Raw genomic sequence first — 19357 nt, 5'->3', positions numbered from 1 at the left:
AACTGCTTTTCAATTGATTTCTAATATGTAAGTGCAATGTGATGCAATGTTTATCACGTTCACTGCACATGCTGTTTGAGCACCAATTCCAGTTTTCCAGCTTGCAATTGCTTAAAAACTTCAATCTACTTCACCTTATGAACTGAAGATGACAATGAAATCTCAAGCAATGTGATTTCTGAGACAAACTATTGAAGTGGTATCTTAACCTGAAAGACTCGAGCAAAATTGTATATATTCAACATAGCAAACATTCAAAACGATAAACCGAAGAACAAAAGGCCATTAATCACCAAAGCTATGAAACTGGTTTTACTACAATAAATTTCCCCATTCAGGACAGTCTTTCAGCTGAATTTCCCAGAAAAATGCAACCAAATATCTTTCAGATTCTACACTCTCGTGATGCCAATGGACGCTCACAGGTCTTGCACGCTCAAACCTGGAAACAAAGTGAAACTCTGTGAGCAACCGAGTTCTCTAAATTAAAATTTTTCAGATAATGCGATGCAGACACAAGTGATCAACCCATACAGTCCGAGTGGATGGATTGTCCATTCCAAATTCTATTGCATCTTCTATTCCATTTCATATATAAATGTCATATGTACAAAATCTTTTCTTAAACAAGTCAAGCCGCGTCTCTTCCTTGAACTGAATACATATCAATACGTTCATCGTTTGTATTTCAGTTTTCCAAAAATCCACAAACCTCGATGAAATTCCAATACTGTGAGATCTCAAGATGTTCATAAATTTTCAGTGGGTAAAGGATCAAAATACTTTGCATTCATTGAAAATTATTCAAGGTAAGTAAAATCACTAAGTAAGATAAATAAAATCGGAAGTCAAGTGACCTGGTGGAAGAGACTGCTTCAATTTGTCAGCCTTCTCAGGATCAAAGACACACAGAGTGTACAGGTACTTTGAGCACCTAACCTTGAACTTCACTACATCCTTGCTCCTCTTGATCTTCACCGAACGTGCATCCTTCCTTCTTGCTGTCAGAAGGAAGTCCTTTATCTCATGAATCTGCTTCGGCTGCAGATTTGATACCGCAATCAGACAGAGAGTTGAATCCAAACTTGCTAAGAAAATTTACGCAATAGGCAATTACGGATACACCAGTCATCATCAGAAAGGGGACAATTAACAATAACATAGTTTGCCACTCTCCAAAAGCACTCTAACACTGTTTTGATTATAATGACAAAACGCTTATAACAAGCTCAGGTGGCTGACATGAGGGCTGCAATCACAAGTTTGTATTGGCTTAACACCATACTTGAATCTTTTTATGTTGAACAACACACTAAAACACAGGAAATGAATAGCAGGGCCTCAAGTGTTCGGTATACGAACAGAAACCATACACAACGAATGGCAGATACAGAACGAAATTAAGATCTTTCGACTAATGCCCTCAACATTCTCAACACAATCTGCCAAAATATACTCACAACAAAGACAAATCAAACATGCAATAGCCACAAACATTGCAGTCATGAACACGCATTAAACTCAGAGATTTGAGAACCTCAAATTAGTTTTAACAAACGAAATTGGCAGAAAAAAGAACCCACAAAAGTGACAGACAAGAAATTCGTGCAAAGCATAAGAAAACAAACATACCATTCACCAAACACACACAGAATGCAAATCTGACCTTAATTTCCACAGTTCATAAACAAAATGATTATGTTTCCACAACGAAATACAAATAGTAAATGCCGCAAAGTCTTAGTTCACTACAAGCAAAACATACGCAGAGATTCACACAAACACACGAGATACAGAGAGAGATTGAGTACCATTGTAGTAGACGGGGTTCGGGTGAGCTGATTGCTGTGGAAGAAGAGTGCGAATTCCAAACCCTAACTTTGAGGCTCTGACAATTTCTGTGCAACATTTTATACTTCCGCCAAAATCCGAATCATAAAACCCTAATGGGCCTATCAAGACCCAAACGGGAGTTCATACTTGATTGGATCTTAAATTCATTGGGCCTCCTTTCTTGTTCGTATTCCCTATGATTTTCTCCTTATATATATATATATATATATAGATTGTTCAAGTTCTTGGACAAATTCTTTCAATTTCTTTAATATTGTTGAACTTTAAATTCTCTTAATATAAAATCATTTGAAATATGATTTCCGATCCTTTCATTACCATCAAATCCGTCGTTTCCATTTTCAAATTCAGCAATTCATATGTAGCCTAAAGGTATGCAAGTAGTCAACACTCTCTCAACTTCTATGCTTCTTTTTCTTCCACCACTTTTCTTTCAATAACTACTCACGACCTCCATATTTAAATATTTTTTATATATATAACTAAATATAAATTCTTAAATTAATTGCACGTACATTTGAGTGTACCGCACAAACTAGTTAAAATAAAAAATAATATGTAGAGAATGCTTAAGTTTAAAGTATCTTCCGATAATTTTTTCTTTTTATATATATATGAAAAAAAAAAAAGTATCTTCCAATAATCTATAGGTTAGTAACTAATATCTAGATTTTTCATATTTCAATTAATATGATGCTTTTTTTACCTGTGATTTACGATTGTTACACTCTTGCCAATGTTGTAAACGAGTGATGCAAGCACGCTTAGACTAAGAGTCCGTTTGGTTCAAGTGAGACGAAAATAAGAGTAAATGAGGGAGGGGGAGGGAAAGAATAATAGTTTTATCTTCAAGTTATTTGTTATGATTGGAGGGGAAGTAAATCTCAAATACTTCTATTTGTTTGGTATGGAGAAAACAATTACTAGGTGGAGAAGAAAAGACTATTTTTGTAATTTTACTGAATAACGCTTCTTTTTGTAATTAGAAAATAAATAAATCAATATTATACTAATATAATTTTAGTATATCAAAACTTTAAAAATCTTTTTAATAAAAATAATTATCGAACAAGAACAAGAATATTCTTTATTAATAAAAATATTTATCATTGGCTTCGATACAGTGGTTTTTCAACCAATGTTAGCAATCTTCATAGATTTCACTGGATTATTTATTTTTATATTATAAAAAATAACATAAATATAACATTTTTAAGAGGTATAACATAAATATAGTTATGCCCACGACTTTCAGATTTTCTTTTTTATTTATAATTAATTATAAATTTACATAATTTATTATGTATAGTCAATAATAATATTAAAACTTTATTAATTAAAAAAATATAATTAACTATTATAAGTATTATTCATCGTTGACGATCCCGTACTGACACATTGGATTGTTTTGAAGTATCTCCTCTTTGTTGGGCTTGTTGTTTTTGTGGCCAATCCATTCGTCATGTATACGTCTTGTTTGGTTCAACTAGGACGATCGAGTAGAGGCACGAATAGTACTTTCATGGTCTAACTCAAATTTTGTGACATCCCAATAATCTCCCGCCATCAAAGGTTGGAAAAACTTAGAACATGTATTTTTGTCAGTTATTAGATCATAATAATCCTTAACCATTGATGAAACACTAATCATATATGCATCACATACTTTTTGAGTGTGAGAGCAAAGGATCCTAAATCGACTATCAGTTTTTCGCATAAACATTCTCCGGTGGCAGTTTGACAACATGGGCCTAATCCATGTCTATGCTGGCGCTTCGTAACGACCTAGGGGGACTATTGAAACTGATGATATCTCGTCATTGAATGTTCAACAATTTTTTTTCGCCAACGTTTGAACATTTTGTAAGCATAATCCATCTAGAGTTGATTGTTGTTTAACATTGCACTACTCTTTGCCATCCTCTCATGAAAAAAATGGATAGAACGAACAACTGTTATTTCCACTATTGCAGTCACAGGTAGGCGACGAGTCAATTTCAAAACTCAAATGATTCATTTTGACATGTTGGTTGTCAGAACACCGCACCGTCATCTGCCATAACGAGCACTTGTCTGTTTTTTCTTATCAATCTGGTCTAAGAATACAAACACTTATAGTTTATGGCTCTTTATCTCCACCATAATCTGATTGAGCTTTCTGATAACTCATCCTATCTGTAATTTTGATCCTATTATTTTACGATCCAAGTAAACAGACGCACGTGCTCCTTCGATTAACAATTAACGAAAATAATTAATGGGACATAAATTGTAAATTTTACAAACCCGTGGGACTAAATCTATTAAGCCATAAAATAATAAGATCAAAATCACAAATAAAATAAATTATAGAACGTAACACAATTTCCCCAAAAAGCATATAACTATCTGAAAACTGACTGTCAATCACATAACATTATGAGGATAGGTACTTGGATCCTTATCGTTAGCGGAATGTCTGTCATCAATGAAACTTGTGACTGACTGAGACTAATGTTGAGCGCAGCTGTGCAAAGGGAGAAGGGTGCACGCAAGCCATGAGAGAGCGGAACGCTTAAGAGTCCCAATCAAGATGTGGACGGGCTATGAAACTTGAAGCCTTTCTATTAAGATGTAAAAAGTGACCCCAATATGTCTTCAATGATTTAAACACTTTGACTTAATAATATGAAAACAAAGGAAAAAAATCGAAAAATAGAATCCATATAAGCGACAAACATTACAAAATTATTACTTATGTAAGGATCTTGATAACTATGTTAAATTAATTATTAATGACTATATTAGTACTTATATATAATTACAACAATAATGACTCGCGGTGCACAACACACTTGGATATGCGTATGTATGCGTAAATATTGAGAATATCGTAAAATTTTGATTGCACGTGATTTGGGTCGGGGTTGCTGTCACCTCGAGAGTATCGGAAGTAGTGCTTGGGATTTGAGAAAAGAGGAGATCGTTAGGTTTGTTAGGATGCACTCTACTAACACCTTCCTATGCTTAAGTTAATTTTGAAAATCGAGATAGAAGAACGCAATTTGAATATATTTTTAATGCGAATCTAGGTGTAATAACTGCCTTACCATAAATGAAGTATAAATGGCGTATTTATAGTGTTAAAAAATGTCCACTTGCATGACACGTGTGTCGTGATCTCCCATTAGGTATTGTCAGGCGAATCGATCATGTCTTCTGAGCTGGGTCGCTGGAGAAGGTCGAGGCAGGTAGGATGCGGATCTTTGGTATAAATTGTAATAAACACTCCTTCTTGGGGGTATTTACGTTATTTCCGCAAGAATAATAATAACCCCATCACCACGTATTTTATTTAATTGAACGCTTTGTATTTAAATAAAATAAAATGAATATAAGTTTTAAAATACAATAGTGAGAGAAAAAAAAAGAAGAGATAATACTTAATTAAGATAAAAATAAATAAATTAAAATAGAAAATATTAAAACAATCAGAATAAAAGAAAGAAAAGAATAAGAATTAAACAATATCTAATCTTTTTTAATTTCAGGTAGTGGAAATATCGAAATTGAAGGTTGACAAAAAAAAAGAAAGAAATTAAAAAAAGAAAATGACCAAACTCTCCCCCCCCCCAATTATTAAAAAAGTACAGATAATTGCTAATTATGTTTGATAGAATTGAATAATTTAAATTTTGTATAAATATGGGAAGCATGTAATACAACATTACAATTAATGCATTAGAAAAAATAAGTTAATTATTATGGTAAAATAAAATTACAGTGGTGAATATAAATTAGCAACTATTGTGTAAAACCATTAACTATTATTTCTACAAGTTAAGTTAAAATATTAGCTATAACTAAAACTATGGAAAATATTTAACCATAGTCAAAAACTACAACAAATATTAATTATCGATGGTAATTTTAAGTTTTCGCATTGATTTTATACAATCATGATTAATAGAAATGATTTACCATGATTTTCAAGTTATGATCATTTATTTTTTGTAGTGACATACGTTAATATTACTAGAAAACATATAACTTTTCGTGACGGTTAATTACTATGGTAAAAAAAAACTGTGGCAAATACAAATTAACTTGTTCGCAACGGCCATTGATCGTTGTTTCTGCAAGTGTAGCCAAAGTAGTAGCCATGGCCAAAACCCATAACATATTTTTTGGCTATGGTTAAAACCATGATTTTTAGGCTGTATTTTTATTTATAGTGCAGTAAAAACTTACTTTTTTTTTTTTTTTTTTTTTTGTTTTTTAGTGTGTGAACAATTAGTAATATATATATAGAAAAAAAAATGTGTAGATGCATGTTGAATAATTAATATTATTGGTTCCACAGCATGATGAATTGTTTGATGATTGAAACATGATGAATTCATTATAATCTAAACATAAAATGACAAAAGAAAGAAAGTAGAAAAGTGTAAGAAGATTAAATCCACACTGCTCTCATCCAAAATCTGGAAAAGCATTTTCCCACTATCTAATGTTGGTGGGGGGCTGAGTGAGATTTCAAAGCCTCTTCATATATTCTACATCTCACTAGACAAAAAGACAAGAGTGGGATTCATTTGGTGTACTTCTGCTTGCCACAAACCCTTTTTCTCTTGTTTTCTATCAACTCAGGGGACCCTTTGCCTACCTCTCTACCTACCCTACTTTGCTTTTATTATGTATTTACCACGTTTAATTCAAACATATACTAAAACAAAAACAAAATGTTTTTTAGGGATGGAATTTCCGACGAAATGAAGGTTTTTCATAGTTTTCGGACAAACGAAAGACTGTGTAAAAAAGTACTTCGAAACATACTTCCGACGATATTTCCAACCAAATGAATATCCATCGAAGTATTTGTGACGGTTTGCAATGGTTCGCTAATATCATTGGAAATTCGTCCATAATATTTGATGAATTCACACATAAAATTTCAGATATAAAGTGGTGTAATTCTTAAACCTCGTGAGGTCGCAAGCATGCATGGAAAAATTGTATCTCTTGTTTTGTAATTTAGGGACAATACGTTTTTTGTCATGTAATATAAAATCAATATGCTTTTCGTCCCACGGGATTCTCATTAATTAGTTGCCGTATGAGTTGTAAAAACTATCATTTTAAGTCATTTCGTCAAATTTTATTGTATTTTTGTTCTTCGAAATACTAAAAGATTATGTTTTTATAACTTATGGAGTCATTAATTAACGAGAATTCTATAACTAAATGGACTAAAATTTTAAGCCCATTACTGAAAGCTGGCCAAGAGTTAATTGCCCTGGCTTATATAGGATAAGAGGGAGTTTTTTGCTAACTTATGCAATGTACCATTAATGATAATCATGTAATTAATAAGACGAAAAACATATTGACCTTATCTAAAATACGAGACGAAAAATATTGTTCCGCCTTGTTAGCATTTAAAAGAATTTGTCGTCAATATAGGATAATATATATATATATATATATGTTGAATTATATATATCTATAAAATTCAACAAACTTTAGTTAGATTACGACAATTATTATGAGTATATACGTAATATGTTCGATCTGTAATTAACGCAGAACAAATAATTAGAAAAACTATATAAAAAAAGAGAATATATATTGTTAAATTAATTGCATTTCCTTGGTAGCTAATTACTATATATAATTAATTAATTAAAATAATTTCTTGCAAGTCTTTGTGATAGGAAGTAGAAGAGCAATACCCTTGAATGATACATATAATTGAAGAGAAGTGCAAAAGCTTTCAAACAAGCAGAAATGGCAAAAAGCAAAGAAAAAAGAAACAAAAACTCCCAAGCACAAAAGTCTCCACTAATATTGTTAGAACTTTGAATAATGAAGAAAAAAGCAACAAAGTGCTTAAGGGTTCTTTGCAATACAACTAACATATATATATATATATAGATAATGGTATATATATATATTAAAATACATAGAAATCTGATGCTATATTCTTGATCACCATCCCTAGCTAGACTAGAACATATAACAATATTTGATCAAATGAGTTTTGTAGTTAGGGTTTCCACACTGAAGCCCATACTACAGGTTCCTCTTTCCATGCCAAGTAAATGCCTGAATGATCATCTTGACCTGGTAGTACTAGTGACCATCCACCTCTGTACCTCTTGAGCAATGCCTTGACATCATCGACCACGTCGTCGCTATAGCCAACGGGCGAGAAACCCGACTCCCGGAGCCTTTGGGTCCACTGGGCTCCCCTTTCTCTTCTCTCACTGTCTCCTTTGTGATCATACTCGATTTCATCATCGCAAGTCAAAACCCTAACTATGCTTCTTGAACACTCCCTTTCCAACATCAACTTTTCGTTGCTCGTAGGTGGGAAGCTTTCGTCCAACATGTCGAAATAGATGGTGTAGAACCTAAGGCATTCCTCAAAGCACTTGACAAAGTCATCCCTAGAGTTTGAGAAGTCGGCCTCTTCATCCACAATTGTCACCACTTTAGGCCTTAGAGATTGAAACATTTGAATAACAGCCCTCCTTTCTTCTACCTCTACTCTTCTTAGTGCTCCGATGCAATTGATTGCTACGGCTTCGTCTTCTTGAACCCCTAACCCCTCCTTCGTCAGCTCGCTCAACCGGTGTAGCCCGGTAACGACCTTGAACTCAAAAGGCACTCCCATCAACCTCGCAAACTTCTCCATTCTTGGGGCTATCTCCTTCATGACCGACTTGGCGATGCTCGTAGTTACAACGACGGTGAGCTTTAGAGAGGGCGTGTCGTCGTTTCTCGTAGCTAAAGCTTCTAGAAGAGTTGGCCATTGGGTGCACAAAGTATTGCTTATGTCAATGATATGAAGCTTGGGCTCGCCTTCCAAGGCCTCCAACAATGCCCCGTTAGACGCTACGTGGCCAAAAGTTGTCCAAGGGCTTACCTCCTGGAACTTCAGTATCAACTTCCTGACAGAATCAAAAGAGTGACTCTTTTCAGCAACGGATATTAGGGTTTTGTAACAGCGACGGCCGGAATCCGTCGCCTTACAAAAGAGGGCTTGCAAGAAATAAGCTGCCAACTTCTGGTCACAATCTCCATAAGGGGAAGCAAGCTCATTCAGCATCCATAGGAGGTGGTGGATCTTGGTAGAGTCCTTCTCCGACATGGCGGTGGCGCACTCTTTGAGTAGCTTCTGCGCCCACTTCCCGTCGCTGGACTCTACAGAATCCGACGACCGGGTAGCCGAGGAGCTGTTGCTATGAGGCTGATTGCAGCTTTTGCCTTGTGTTTGTGGCTGATGAGTTCCATTGTTCTTAGGGTTGGTAGTAGCATGTAGGAGGAGAGGTTGATCTTTTGAACTGATGGAAGTTCTTCTATCCATGTGTTGTGCAGGCTGCTGTACTCGGACAAAGCTATGATGATACATCTGATATAGGATAAAAAGGAGAGAACAAAATGTGGCGAGGTTGTAATTAGAAGGATTGTATTAGTATATAATAAGGTCATTCTCATGACATAATTTAGTTTTAAGTACTATTTAAACATCAATAAAAATGTTATACTATGTGTTATAATTAAGTTATGCTAAAGTACGAAAAATTGCAATTTTTGTCCTATAAGTATCGTTGATGAGTTATATTTTTGGTCTATTTGGAATTTATTCTGATAATGAAGGACAATACTTTTAAAGTAGTCAAAAATTGCTAATTTGGATGTAAGATGTCTCAAATTTGCAGCCGTTACATGGTACATTTTTCGACCAAATTTATATTTTCCATCAACAAAAAGTCTTCAATTTACTGTTTCTTCTAAAATTATTGTCCTTTTTTTTCAAGATCAAGAGTATCTCTTCTCATACTTATAGCACGAACGTTATAATTTTCTCTGTAAGGTAATTGATGATATAGGCAATCATTTCATATTGGTTGCATACAAAGAGTTTGCGTGTCTTATAAGCCCCAAAGTCTCATCTTCCTAGCAAGACAAACCCTTGAGGCTCATACGAAGTTAGACTGAACAGAATGGCGCATCAATCGAGTCACAAGCCGCATCGTTTGACGCCGTCTGTGGAAACGAGGCTATGTGCCCCTCCCAAACCCCCTGTGTTGGAGGATGATGATGTAAGCGAGCATCCCACATTGGTTGCAAAGAGAAACTTAAGTGACTTATAAATCCCAAGTTCTCCTCTCTCTAGCGAGGCACCTTTTCAAGACAAATCTGTTAGATTCATACGAAATCAGAGCAGATAATATCTCGCGCAAGAGGCATTGATTGAATTGTAAGCCACATCAGTATTATTATTCTCCACACGCCATCATAGTACGCACTATATACGAATATTTATATATAAGAAAAAATATCATTTTTCGTCCCGTAAGTTAAGGCCTTTTCCCTTTTTGTCCTATCGGTTACGAGATTCTCACTTTTGGTCCCGTAACTTCTAAAAAATAGTACTTTTAATCCCATGACATATTTTCGTTATATATTTTAACGGAACGTGCACGTGGCTATTAGAGTTTTTACACTTTTGGTCTCATATTTTATAGAATTCTCACTTTTGATCCTATAATATTTAAAAAGTTGCATTTTTTTGGAGTTGCATATGATATGATCATAAACCCTTTGATTCGTTTTTGGAGTTGCATGGAGGTGTTTAGGTGCCATCGTAGCTTAGAAACAAAACAGAGACAAAAACACCCTCCAACCATCATATATATATGTTATTATCATCGAAGCTTAATAATTAATCATTTTTGTGATGTTCGCCTTTCATTAGAGAGATTATTATAAATGAACCCTATCTGTCCAATGGAATCTTCATTATATTATGGAATTTGCTCTTGCTAATGAGAACAAGTAGATGCTGATAAAAACGATGTGAATACTTCATTCATTTGACTTGGTTCCTCCAAATTATGTCTATGCTTCTTCATTTTTAATTTCCACAATTAAAAATTCAACTTTTCAACTGGGAAAAATTTATGTTTCATCCCATATGTAGCTATGGTGGGGTAGTATTTTTGTAGAATTTAATTTTGCAATTGAGGATAATAATTTACGGTAAAAATAGCACCGCAAGTCTAATTTCCACCAAAAAATACCGATTCTGCCAAAAAACGGATTATCACGTATCAAGAATGTGCCTGTTGCTGACAAAATTGGTATTTTTTTATATATATTGGACCAAATATACTAGTTTTTTTTTGAAAAAATATTGTTTTCAATTATAAAATTAAAATCAAAATGAACTAAAAGTGTCATCACACTAAAGTTACATACAAGACGAAAAATACAATTTTTCCCTTTTCTCTTCCAACAAGGCAGTACCTACCCTCATTTTTTTTGTTACTCTTGTTAGGAAATTAATATTAAAATATTTGAACTCGTAGGGATGTAAATATAATTTTTAAATAGTTTTTAGATTAAGTATAATTTTATGTTTTTAGAGTGGGCTAAGTGTAATCAGCCCCATATATTGAAAGATAATGGTGGCAGCCTTTTGATATTATATTAATTATTAGGGTAAATTAAAACGAGCTCCTGTGAGGTTTGACATAATTACGAATAATTTTTCGTTATTTGAAAAAAATATAAATATCTCTAATGTTTGATGAAATTTATCCTTGGATGGGGTTTGGAATGATCAACTTTGTTCTTGTTATATTATCTTTGCAAAAAAATTATTATTAAAAATAAAATGAGGTGAACTATAAAATTTAAAATAATTATCCACTTAGTTCATAAGAAAATTTAAAAAAATTATAAAAAATAAGTAAAATTATAATTTATAATCCACAAGAGGCTCTAGACAAAAATAAATAAAAACCTAACAAAGAATATAATGAATAAGGACTAATTATTAGACGACCATTAAATTCAAACAACAAAGAGTATTTATAATTATACCAAAATATAAAAAAATTTATCATAATTTATCCAAATTATAAATTTCGAGTTAAGTCCATATAAGGTTTACTGTTTTAAATTTGACTTCAGCCGTTTTATAAAAGAATTTATGTGCTAATTAAAACTATACCATCTAGAGATAAAGGATGTGCCAAAGTTATTGAAGTACTTAATTTTCTTCCTTTTGATCAATTTTAGGTTTTTAAAACGGGTAAATTATATTTTGTCATTTATTTTATACTCGATTTTATATTTTATCATTTAATTTATTTATTTTTTTGTTGTTGTAAATTTACTATTTTAACTTTATGAAATTTGTACTTTACCATATGGAACTGTTTTACAATTGATTTTTTGTTGAAAAAATACCATATGCACTACTGACAAGATAATGCCAAGAAAATAGAGCCCATACCATCCAGCCCAATGCCGTACAACAAGGCCACCGCATCAATCCTAAAACGACACTCGTAAGGACGCTGGTCCCAACTGGATCTGAGTGATGGAATATAAGGCAACTAAACCTCTATATTCTTGATTGACCTGGCAAGATCCTCTTTTACTACCATGTCTCTTAGATAATAGCTCCAACAGTTGGATAAACATCATCCTTAGACAAAGACATCCGTAGAATTTTAGACATATCCCAACCACCTCCAATCAATCCTTAAATCTCTCAAAACATGCTCCTATGAATAGGGGTCTAGATAAGTCAACAAGATAACTGAGCTTACTCATACAACAATGTTGCTCGATTTTCTCTCCGTTCCCAGCATGTCCTTCGTGAATTTTCCCACTCTCATACATTCTCAGCACTACATATGCAATTTAAATAATTAATTTCATCCCGATCTCAAAGTTAAGTTTCTCTTTTGATTTCATCAAATACCTTATATATTAAGTATGAGAGTGATAATCCCAACTTTGTAGGTCAGCCCTATGATAATCATAATATTTTTGCGAAGATCTCTTGATTCTTGTGGCTAGACCCTAGTACACATCATTTAGCCAATATCATTTTTTTAAATTACAGCTACCTCCTAAGGTTAGGCATAATTGCAAGTATTACGCAGTCCCTAAAAACCTAGTAAAAGTCAACATAATGGCCTCGTTGTTAGACATATATATATTAAAAATAGAGAGATACTTATAATATTTTAAACAATTATGCGAGAGCTCATGGCAAATAGCTAGAATTTACCCTTTTTATTACAGTGCAATCACTACATGGTACCAATTTTATTCTAGTTACTGACATTAAAATCGATACTCTAAAAAAGAACTAATAGTAGATGAATTAATTAGCAAGATCTAATAGAGAGAAAAAACCAAATTAGTCCAAAAAGGGCACCAAATGAGAAGTATTCCACACTGGAAAATCTTACAAGAAGACAAACACAAAGTTGATGGTTTCTCTTCCTAATCATTGGAGCAGTAGTGCCTATATATGTACTATTAATTAATAATTTTTTTAAAAAAAATAAAATAATGAGAATTTCCAATCAAGTGGGCCATTTCTTCAAAGTACCCTTCACATCATCTTGTACTGTTGCATGAATTAATTAACGCTAGTACTGTTGCATAATTAACGCTAATTAAGAAAGTATTAATATTCCATTCATTAATTTCGTAGAATTAAGAGAAAGGTTAAAGCAGGCCGACCAACAATTAATGACTATAATAGAAATTCTGACTCGTTTGCATCTATCTTGATGACATTTTTATACTCGATATGTCATTTGATAGTTCTACCATGTCGGATATATATATATAGAAAAAAATACAAGCAACTCTCTTGTGATGTAGTAAATGTGTATATTATCCCATTATGAAAAAATAAATAGCGATTTTCCTTCCTGTATTTTTTAAAATACAACAATTTACCTCCCTATATTTTTCAAAATAAAATAATTTACCTCCCTGTATAAGGAGGTAAATTGTTTTATTTTAAAAAGTATAGGGAGATAAATTACTATATTTTTTCATAAAGGGATAATATGCTCATTTTCAATATCATAAGGGGGTATATTGTTATTCACCCTATATATATATATATATATATATATACTGGAATGTTAATTTGAATAAGGGCATCGATGCATAGAAAAAAAAACTTGTATTGAATTTTTAGGATGATAGGTCGACATATTTTAGATAGGTTTTGTCGATAGTAGCTATAAAAATATTTGAGTACTTTCAATTCACTCATTAAATATTATTTCGTTTATTTAAGCAATGATAGCACGTGCAATGTGATTGATGTTGATTTTGTAAGTCAATGTATTGTCTATTCTGACTTGATACGTTTTTTGTCATGAAAGAATATTTCAGACCCTATATGTACTCTAAGTTTTATAGTGAATGTAGAACACGTACCAATATTATTGTCCTAAGACAAGGGATTCCGACACATGTCTCAGAACGCCAAATGAGGGGCATGCTACGCAATAAGTGCCCTATTTTATTCGGAACTTCGCGGGTTTGTTTTTGAAAAGACGTTTTGTCAAGCAAATGAAGCTCTAGAACTTATACACCGTACAAGCTCCTCATTTATAATTGATGTAGAATGCATATCAATATTAAGCATCAAAGTAGATTTTTTAGGATATCGAGAAAGAGGTCCCGAGTTTTGTCTGAAAAATATTTTTGCATACGCTCGCAAATTTTGCTAATTAATCGAAAAAAATTCTACTTAATTAGGTCAAGCACCATTTGAAAATTTTTAAAACTTTATATTTTGAAATTTCATGAGAAATGTAAATGTCAATTTAGAACTAAATTGTTAGGGAAAAATGCAAGCAACCCCATTGTGATATCGCAAATGAGTAAATTACCTCCTTATGAAAAAATAAATAGCGATTTACCTCCCTGTATTTTTTAAAATACAACAATATACCCCCTCTATGATTTTTAAAATGAAGCAATTTACTTCCCTGTATAAGGAGGTAAATTGGTTCATTTTAAAAAGTACAGCAGGGTAAAATTGCTATATTTTTTTCATAGGGGGTAATGTGGTCATTTTCAATATCACACAGGGTTAAATTGCTATTCACCCTAAATTATTAATTATTTCAATTGTAAACAAGTGTACTATCTTTTAAGAATATTTCTTTCTAATGATATACAAATGCAACTTGAGTCATTTATTTCATCCAAGTTGGATGACATCAAATTTAGAAAAAGAAAGGAATTGGTCTCTACAATTATTCATATTCTAATACAACAAAATCTTTTCTTAACTTTTTCTATAACAACTTTAATAAATTATTACGGATAAATTATATTGCCACCCCTTAAAATTAATTCTAATTTCACAAACATCTATGAGGTTGTAATTATAATTTTTGTCGATATTGTCTCAGAGGCAAAAGCTTATATAAACAGTATACCTTAAAAACACTTACATCGACATTAAGTATTTGCGTATATTAGATCTAACATATAATGATGTGTCGATATAATTTACATAATTATCAAACGTCCCACAACGTATATCCGCTAAACTCATAACCTTAATCATTAAGAACACCCCTCAAAGAGTTTAACATATTTAGTAGGTAAAATTACATTTTTTGGTTTTGTAACTTTAATCATTTTTACTTTTAGTCCCGTAACTTATTCATTTATACATTTAATTCTTTATTCGACGAATTTAGTTCTAAACATTTTGCATATAATACGTTTTGGAGGACAGTACCAAACGTAGCCTCAGAATTGGGTGTGAAAATGCAAAGTTAATTTGTGAGAATGAAGTTTAAAGATATATATGATGACATGTTTTGACATATAATGGTGACAAAGAGATGAAAGTTTGATACAACCGAAAGAGCCACATGCGATGTTTCGTCAAAATAAAAGGATGTCCAAAAGTTGGTTGCTCCAATAGTGTAACTTTTGAAAAGGAAAGCTGTCACGATGATGTCTCTGCCTTTCCCACTCGTTTTCATTTTGGGTATTAGTTTATGTCACTTCCACTTGGACATCAAACCCTAGCTTATAGGAACCTACTTTTACTGGATTTCCCAATCCAAATTCCCATATTATTATAATTTTTTTATTGGGTTATTTACAATCACTATATTTCTTGCCCAAATATTTAATCCAAATCTAAATTAAAAACTAGGGTATATGCAATAGTTGGTTCTTTAAATTTGTGTTTAGAATTCTTTTAATTTTTCAACTTTGTTTTCTTAAAATTTACGTTCAGAATTACTTTAATTCCTCGACTTTGATGGGTATGCTTTACATTATTGATTGAAATTTTTTTATCTGAATCAGGTCTGGACAAATTATACTAATCATAGAGCAGGCGTGATACACCAATCACACGACAAGTGTATTGCACTTGCCATATAATTGGTTCAGGTTCGACTAGCTGGATCAAGTATTGGCTTTTTCTTCCTTTTTGTAATTAGTATTTCGTAATATTTGGCGCCATGCTAACGACTCCACAAATCTCATGAGTAACACTTTTATGAGACTTTATGACCTCCACATTAAAGTTCATAGTTAAGGAATCGAATTTAGACGAAAGTGCATCCATTTCGGCATATGCAAGTTAAGAGCATCGATTTCATACTTACCAGGTGTCCTTTTGGGGAAAGGCTCTTTCGTTAGACCGATGGTGGTGATTAGCGGCCATAGCTCGTATCCTTCATGACCTGTTTCAATCATTAATGCCCCTCTTGTTGCGGGATCTACCGCCATCCTAGCGCTACATGTTAAACCATTATAAAATGTGTGCATGATTAACTATTGAGGGCATGCCCGCATTCTTTGAAACTTTCTGAAGCCTCAGAGAATGATTCAACTCGACTGTCTTGCTAGGTACATGATGCGATTTGCAACTCGATCGATGTTTTGTTACGCAAGATATTGTCCGCTCTGTCTTCATACGAGTCTTACGAATTTGTCCTGAAAAAGCACATCTCTAAGGAGAGTAGGTCTTGCGACTTATAATTCATACTCTCCATCTGCTATGGACAGCCTTGTGATGCTCCGGAGTAGGCATTGGGTACTTAGGATTCCAAGTTCCCTCAAATCTCTAACATCATTGTTCCATTGATCCATGTCCAGACTAAAAAAAATCCAAATAAATAAAGTTATATTCAGACCCTACCCAATTTATTGAACACAACTCAAAACTCATGTATCTCAAGACACGATCAAACCCAATGTTTGGGTCCGGACAGAAGCAGGCCCTTTTTTTTTTTTTTTTTTTTTTTGCAGACCGATTTAATTCGTAAATCATAATAATAAAATTAATTTTTTTATTTTTTTTTCATTTTTACCCATAATGTATACATAAATTTGGAATTATTAAAACTAATTCACAAATAACTCTTCTTTTTGTAGAATTTTAAATAATATATCATTTATTATGCTGTTTACAAAATAATTTTATGAAAATATTAAATCTTTAAAACTTTAAAATTCAATTTTACCACTTCAAGTTTCAAGCAAACGTTATTGCCTATCAAGATATTAAGGGCAAAATACTTTTTTAGTCCTATAAAAGAAGGGTGGAATTTGTTTTGGTACTACGACTATAGCAGGACTCGCTCTTAGTCCTATAAAACTTATAATAGCACATTTTTAGTCCCAAAAAATTATATGTATTAATTGTGATTCTGGGACTAAAAATATGTTGTGATTTTTGGGCTGAAAAGTCCCAAATCACATTTACTTTGGAATTAAAAAAACGTGATTTTAAATTTTATGGAACTGAAAGCATCACCTACCATAATTGTAGTCCCAAAATAAATTCTGCCCTTATTTTATGGAACTCAAAAAATACTTTGCCCAGCTATTATAAAGTATACCCAACATGATAATATATTTATATAACTAATCTTTATTGTTGATGTATATGGTTAAAGAATTACGTGATAAATAATGTTATGATGTCTTAAATTTATTAGATTTGTTCATTTAATGGTAGATCGATTGATAAATAATAATCCAATTAAATTAGGGAGAAACATAAATACTGTATATGTATTGGATCCAAATTGGGTACATAGGCCCATTGATATTGATAGATAGAGACTCAACCACGACCTAATTTACATCTTTTTAATGGGTTTGGGTTTGGATTTGGGTTTGAATCTAATAATATTTATTGGGTCTAAATTTAATTTTTCGAATTAAGCTATGAGCATGTAAAAAATCTTATCCTATCCATTAACAGCCCTATCCACGGATTATTATCTTTTGTACACTGTAATCTTGTTGCCTTAACTCTGGTTTCCTCTAATGCAATATTCACTTAATTTTTGAGTCAAAGTTGTTGAACCTCCACCAGGCCTTCTTTGGGCCAACGAATTTGAAGAAAGGAACAAATTTGATATCCCTGCAACGGTGCCAAAAACTTTGTTTTTTTTTTTTTTAAAGATAATTTTTATTAAGTAAAAAGAAATACAATAGTACAATACAACTTGCTTAATCTAAACGAATTTTTCGACAGTTCAAAAAATCCGTCATAATAGTAAAACTCAGAAGTACTAATAGTAGTATGTAATTCTACACTAACAGTGCCAAAAAACCTTAATCTGCTATAAAATTGAAAGTCAAGCTCGACTAATAAATGAAACTAATAGAATTTATTTAAATTTGAATTGTAAAAAAGTCATGAAATGAATGTTTCTAAAGTCAAAATATGATTTTTCTTCATATTATTCTCCTATAGGTTATTTAATTTTCGTTCCTATCTCAAATTTACGCCGATTGTATAATTGATTAGTAATGATTTATTATTTGAACAAAGTCAAAACCATTACATGTATTTCAACGATATTCAATTTGCACTTGTTGAAAATTCAAATAATTTTAATTTATTTTGTCGATCGCAAGTTCATAAAGTATTTTTAATAAATTAATTTAGTAATATATTTTTGTGATAACATTATAAATAAACATGTATATTCGTTTCATTTATCTTAATATGTGTAAGATCCATATTGAACCTAATTATTTTGTATATAGAATGGGTAAGACCCAATAAATATTTAATGAGAAAAATCCAGAGACCTCCCCTATAATAATAGAAATGCTCAAAAAATCCCTTATGAAAATTAAAGTATTAAAATACCCCCCATATGATATAAAATAAAGTTCAAAAAATCTCCTTCGTATAAAAATTGGGCCACACGTGCTTTGACTATAATTTTCCTATAAAAGTACCTTTTTTTGATATTTTTACCCTTCTCTCACATTTAATATATAATATTATATATGTATTTAATAATTAAATATTATTTTATATAATAATTATTTAATTAAAATATTATATATTTCTATTAATAATAAAAAAATTCTTTTATATAATAATTACTTAATTATTTATATATTAAAATATTATTTTAATTAAATTAAAACTAATTTTATATATAATTAAAAAAAAAACAGCAACGACGGTGTCGTCGACGCCATCGCTGCGGAAGAGGAGGGCCGTCGCCCATCATCTGGGTGATGCGGTCTCCCATCCAGCAAGGGCGACCGCGTCACCCAAATGGGCGGCGGATGGAGGAAAGGGGAGGGAAGGTCGCCGGGAGAAAAAGGGAGGGGGAGGGAGGTGAAAGGGGTGGGGAAGAAGATGGGGTGGGGGTGGGGGGTGGGGTATAATTATAAT

At 32.3% G+C, this 19357-nt stretch overlaps 2 protein-coding genes across 2 annotated transcripts; both read right to left on the bottom strand.

The window, feature by feature from the left end:
• On the bottom strand, window positions 150-1957 carry LOC105158696 (60S ribosomal protein L38). Its single transcript, XM_011075534.2, has 3 exons — window positions 1812-1957; window positions 858-1041; window positions 150-442 (listed from the first exon to the last, which is right to left on the bottom strand). Exons 1-3 carry the CDS (start codon window positions 1812-1814, stop codon window positions 420-422), a joined length of 210 nt encoding a protein of 69 aa, XP_011073836.1. The 5' UTR covers window positions 1815-1957; the 3' UTR covers window positions 150-419.
• LOC105158695 (protein SHORT-ROOT) lies at window positions 7649-9354 on the bottom strand. The gene has a single exon (XM_011075533.2). It carries the CDS (start codon window positions 9245-9247, stop codon window positions 7880-7882), a length of 1368 nt encoding a protein of 455 aa, XP_011073835.1. The 5' UTR covers window positions 9248-9354; the 3' UTR covers window positions 7649-7879.

This window comes from Sesamum indicum, linkage group LG3, assembly GCF_000512975.1.
Source record: "Sesamum indicum cultivar Zhongzhi No. 13 linkage group LG3, S_indicum_v1.0, whole genome shotgun sequence".
Lineage (NCBI taxonomy): Eukaryota > Viridiplantae > Streptophyta > Magnoliopsida > Lamiales > Pedaliaceae > Sesamum > Sesamum indicum.
The sequence above is the reverse complement of the archived record's forward strand: the minus strand, read 5'-3'. Positions and strand labels throughout refer to the sequence as shown.

Coding starts and splice junctions, on each gene's coding strand:
- LOC105158696 (XM_011075534.2), bottom strand. Junction 443..857: donor GAAGCAGTCTCTTCCACCAG/GTCACTTGACTT, acceptor CTTTGTTTCCAG/GTTTGAGCGTGCAAGACCTG.
- LOC105158695 (XM_011075533.2), bottom strand. CDS start 9,247: ATGTATCATCATAGCTTTGTCCGAGTACAGCAGCCTGCACAACACATG.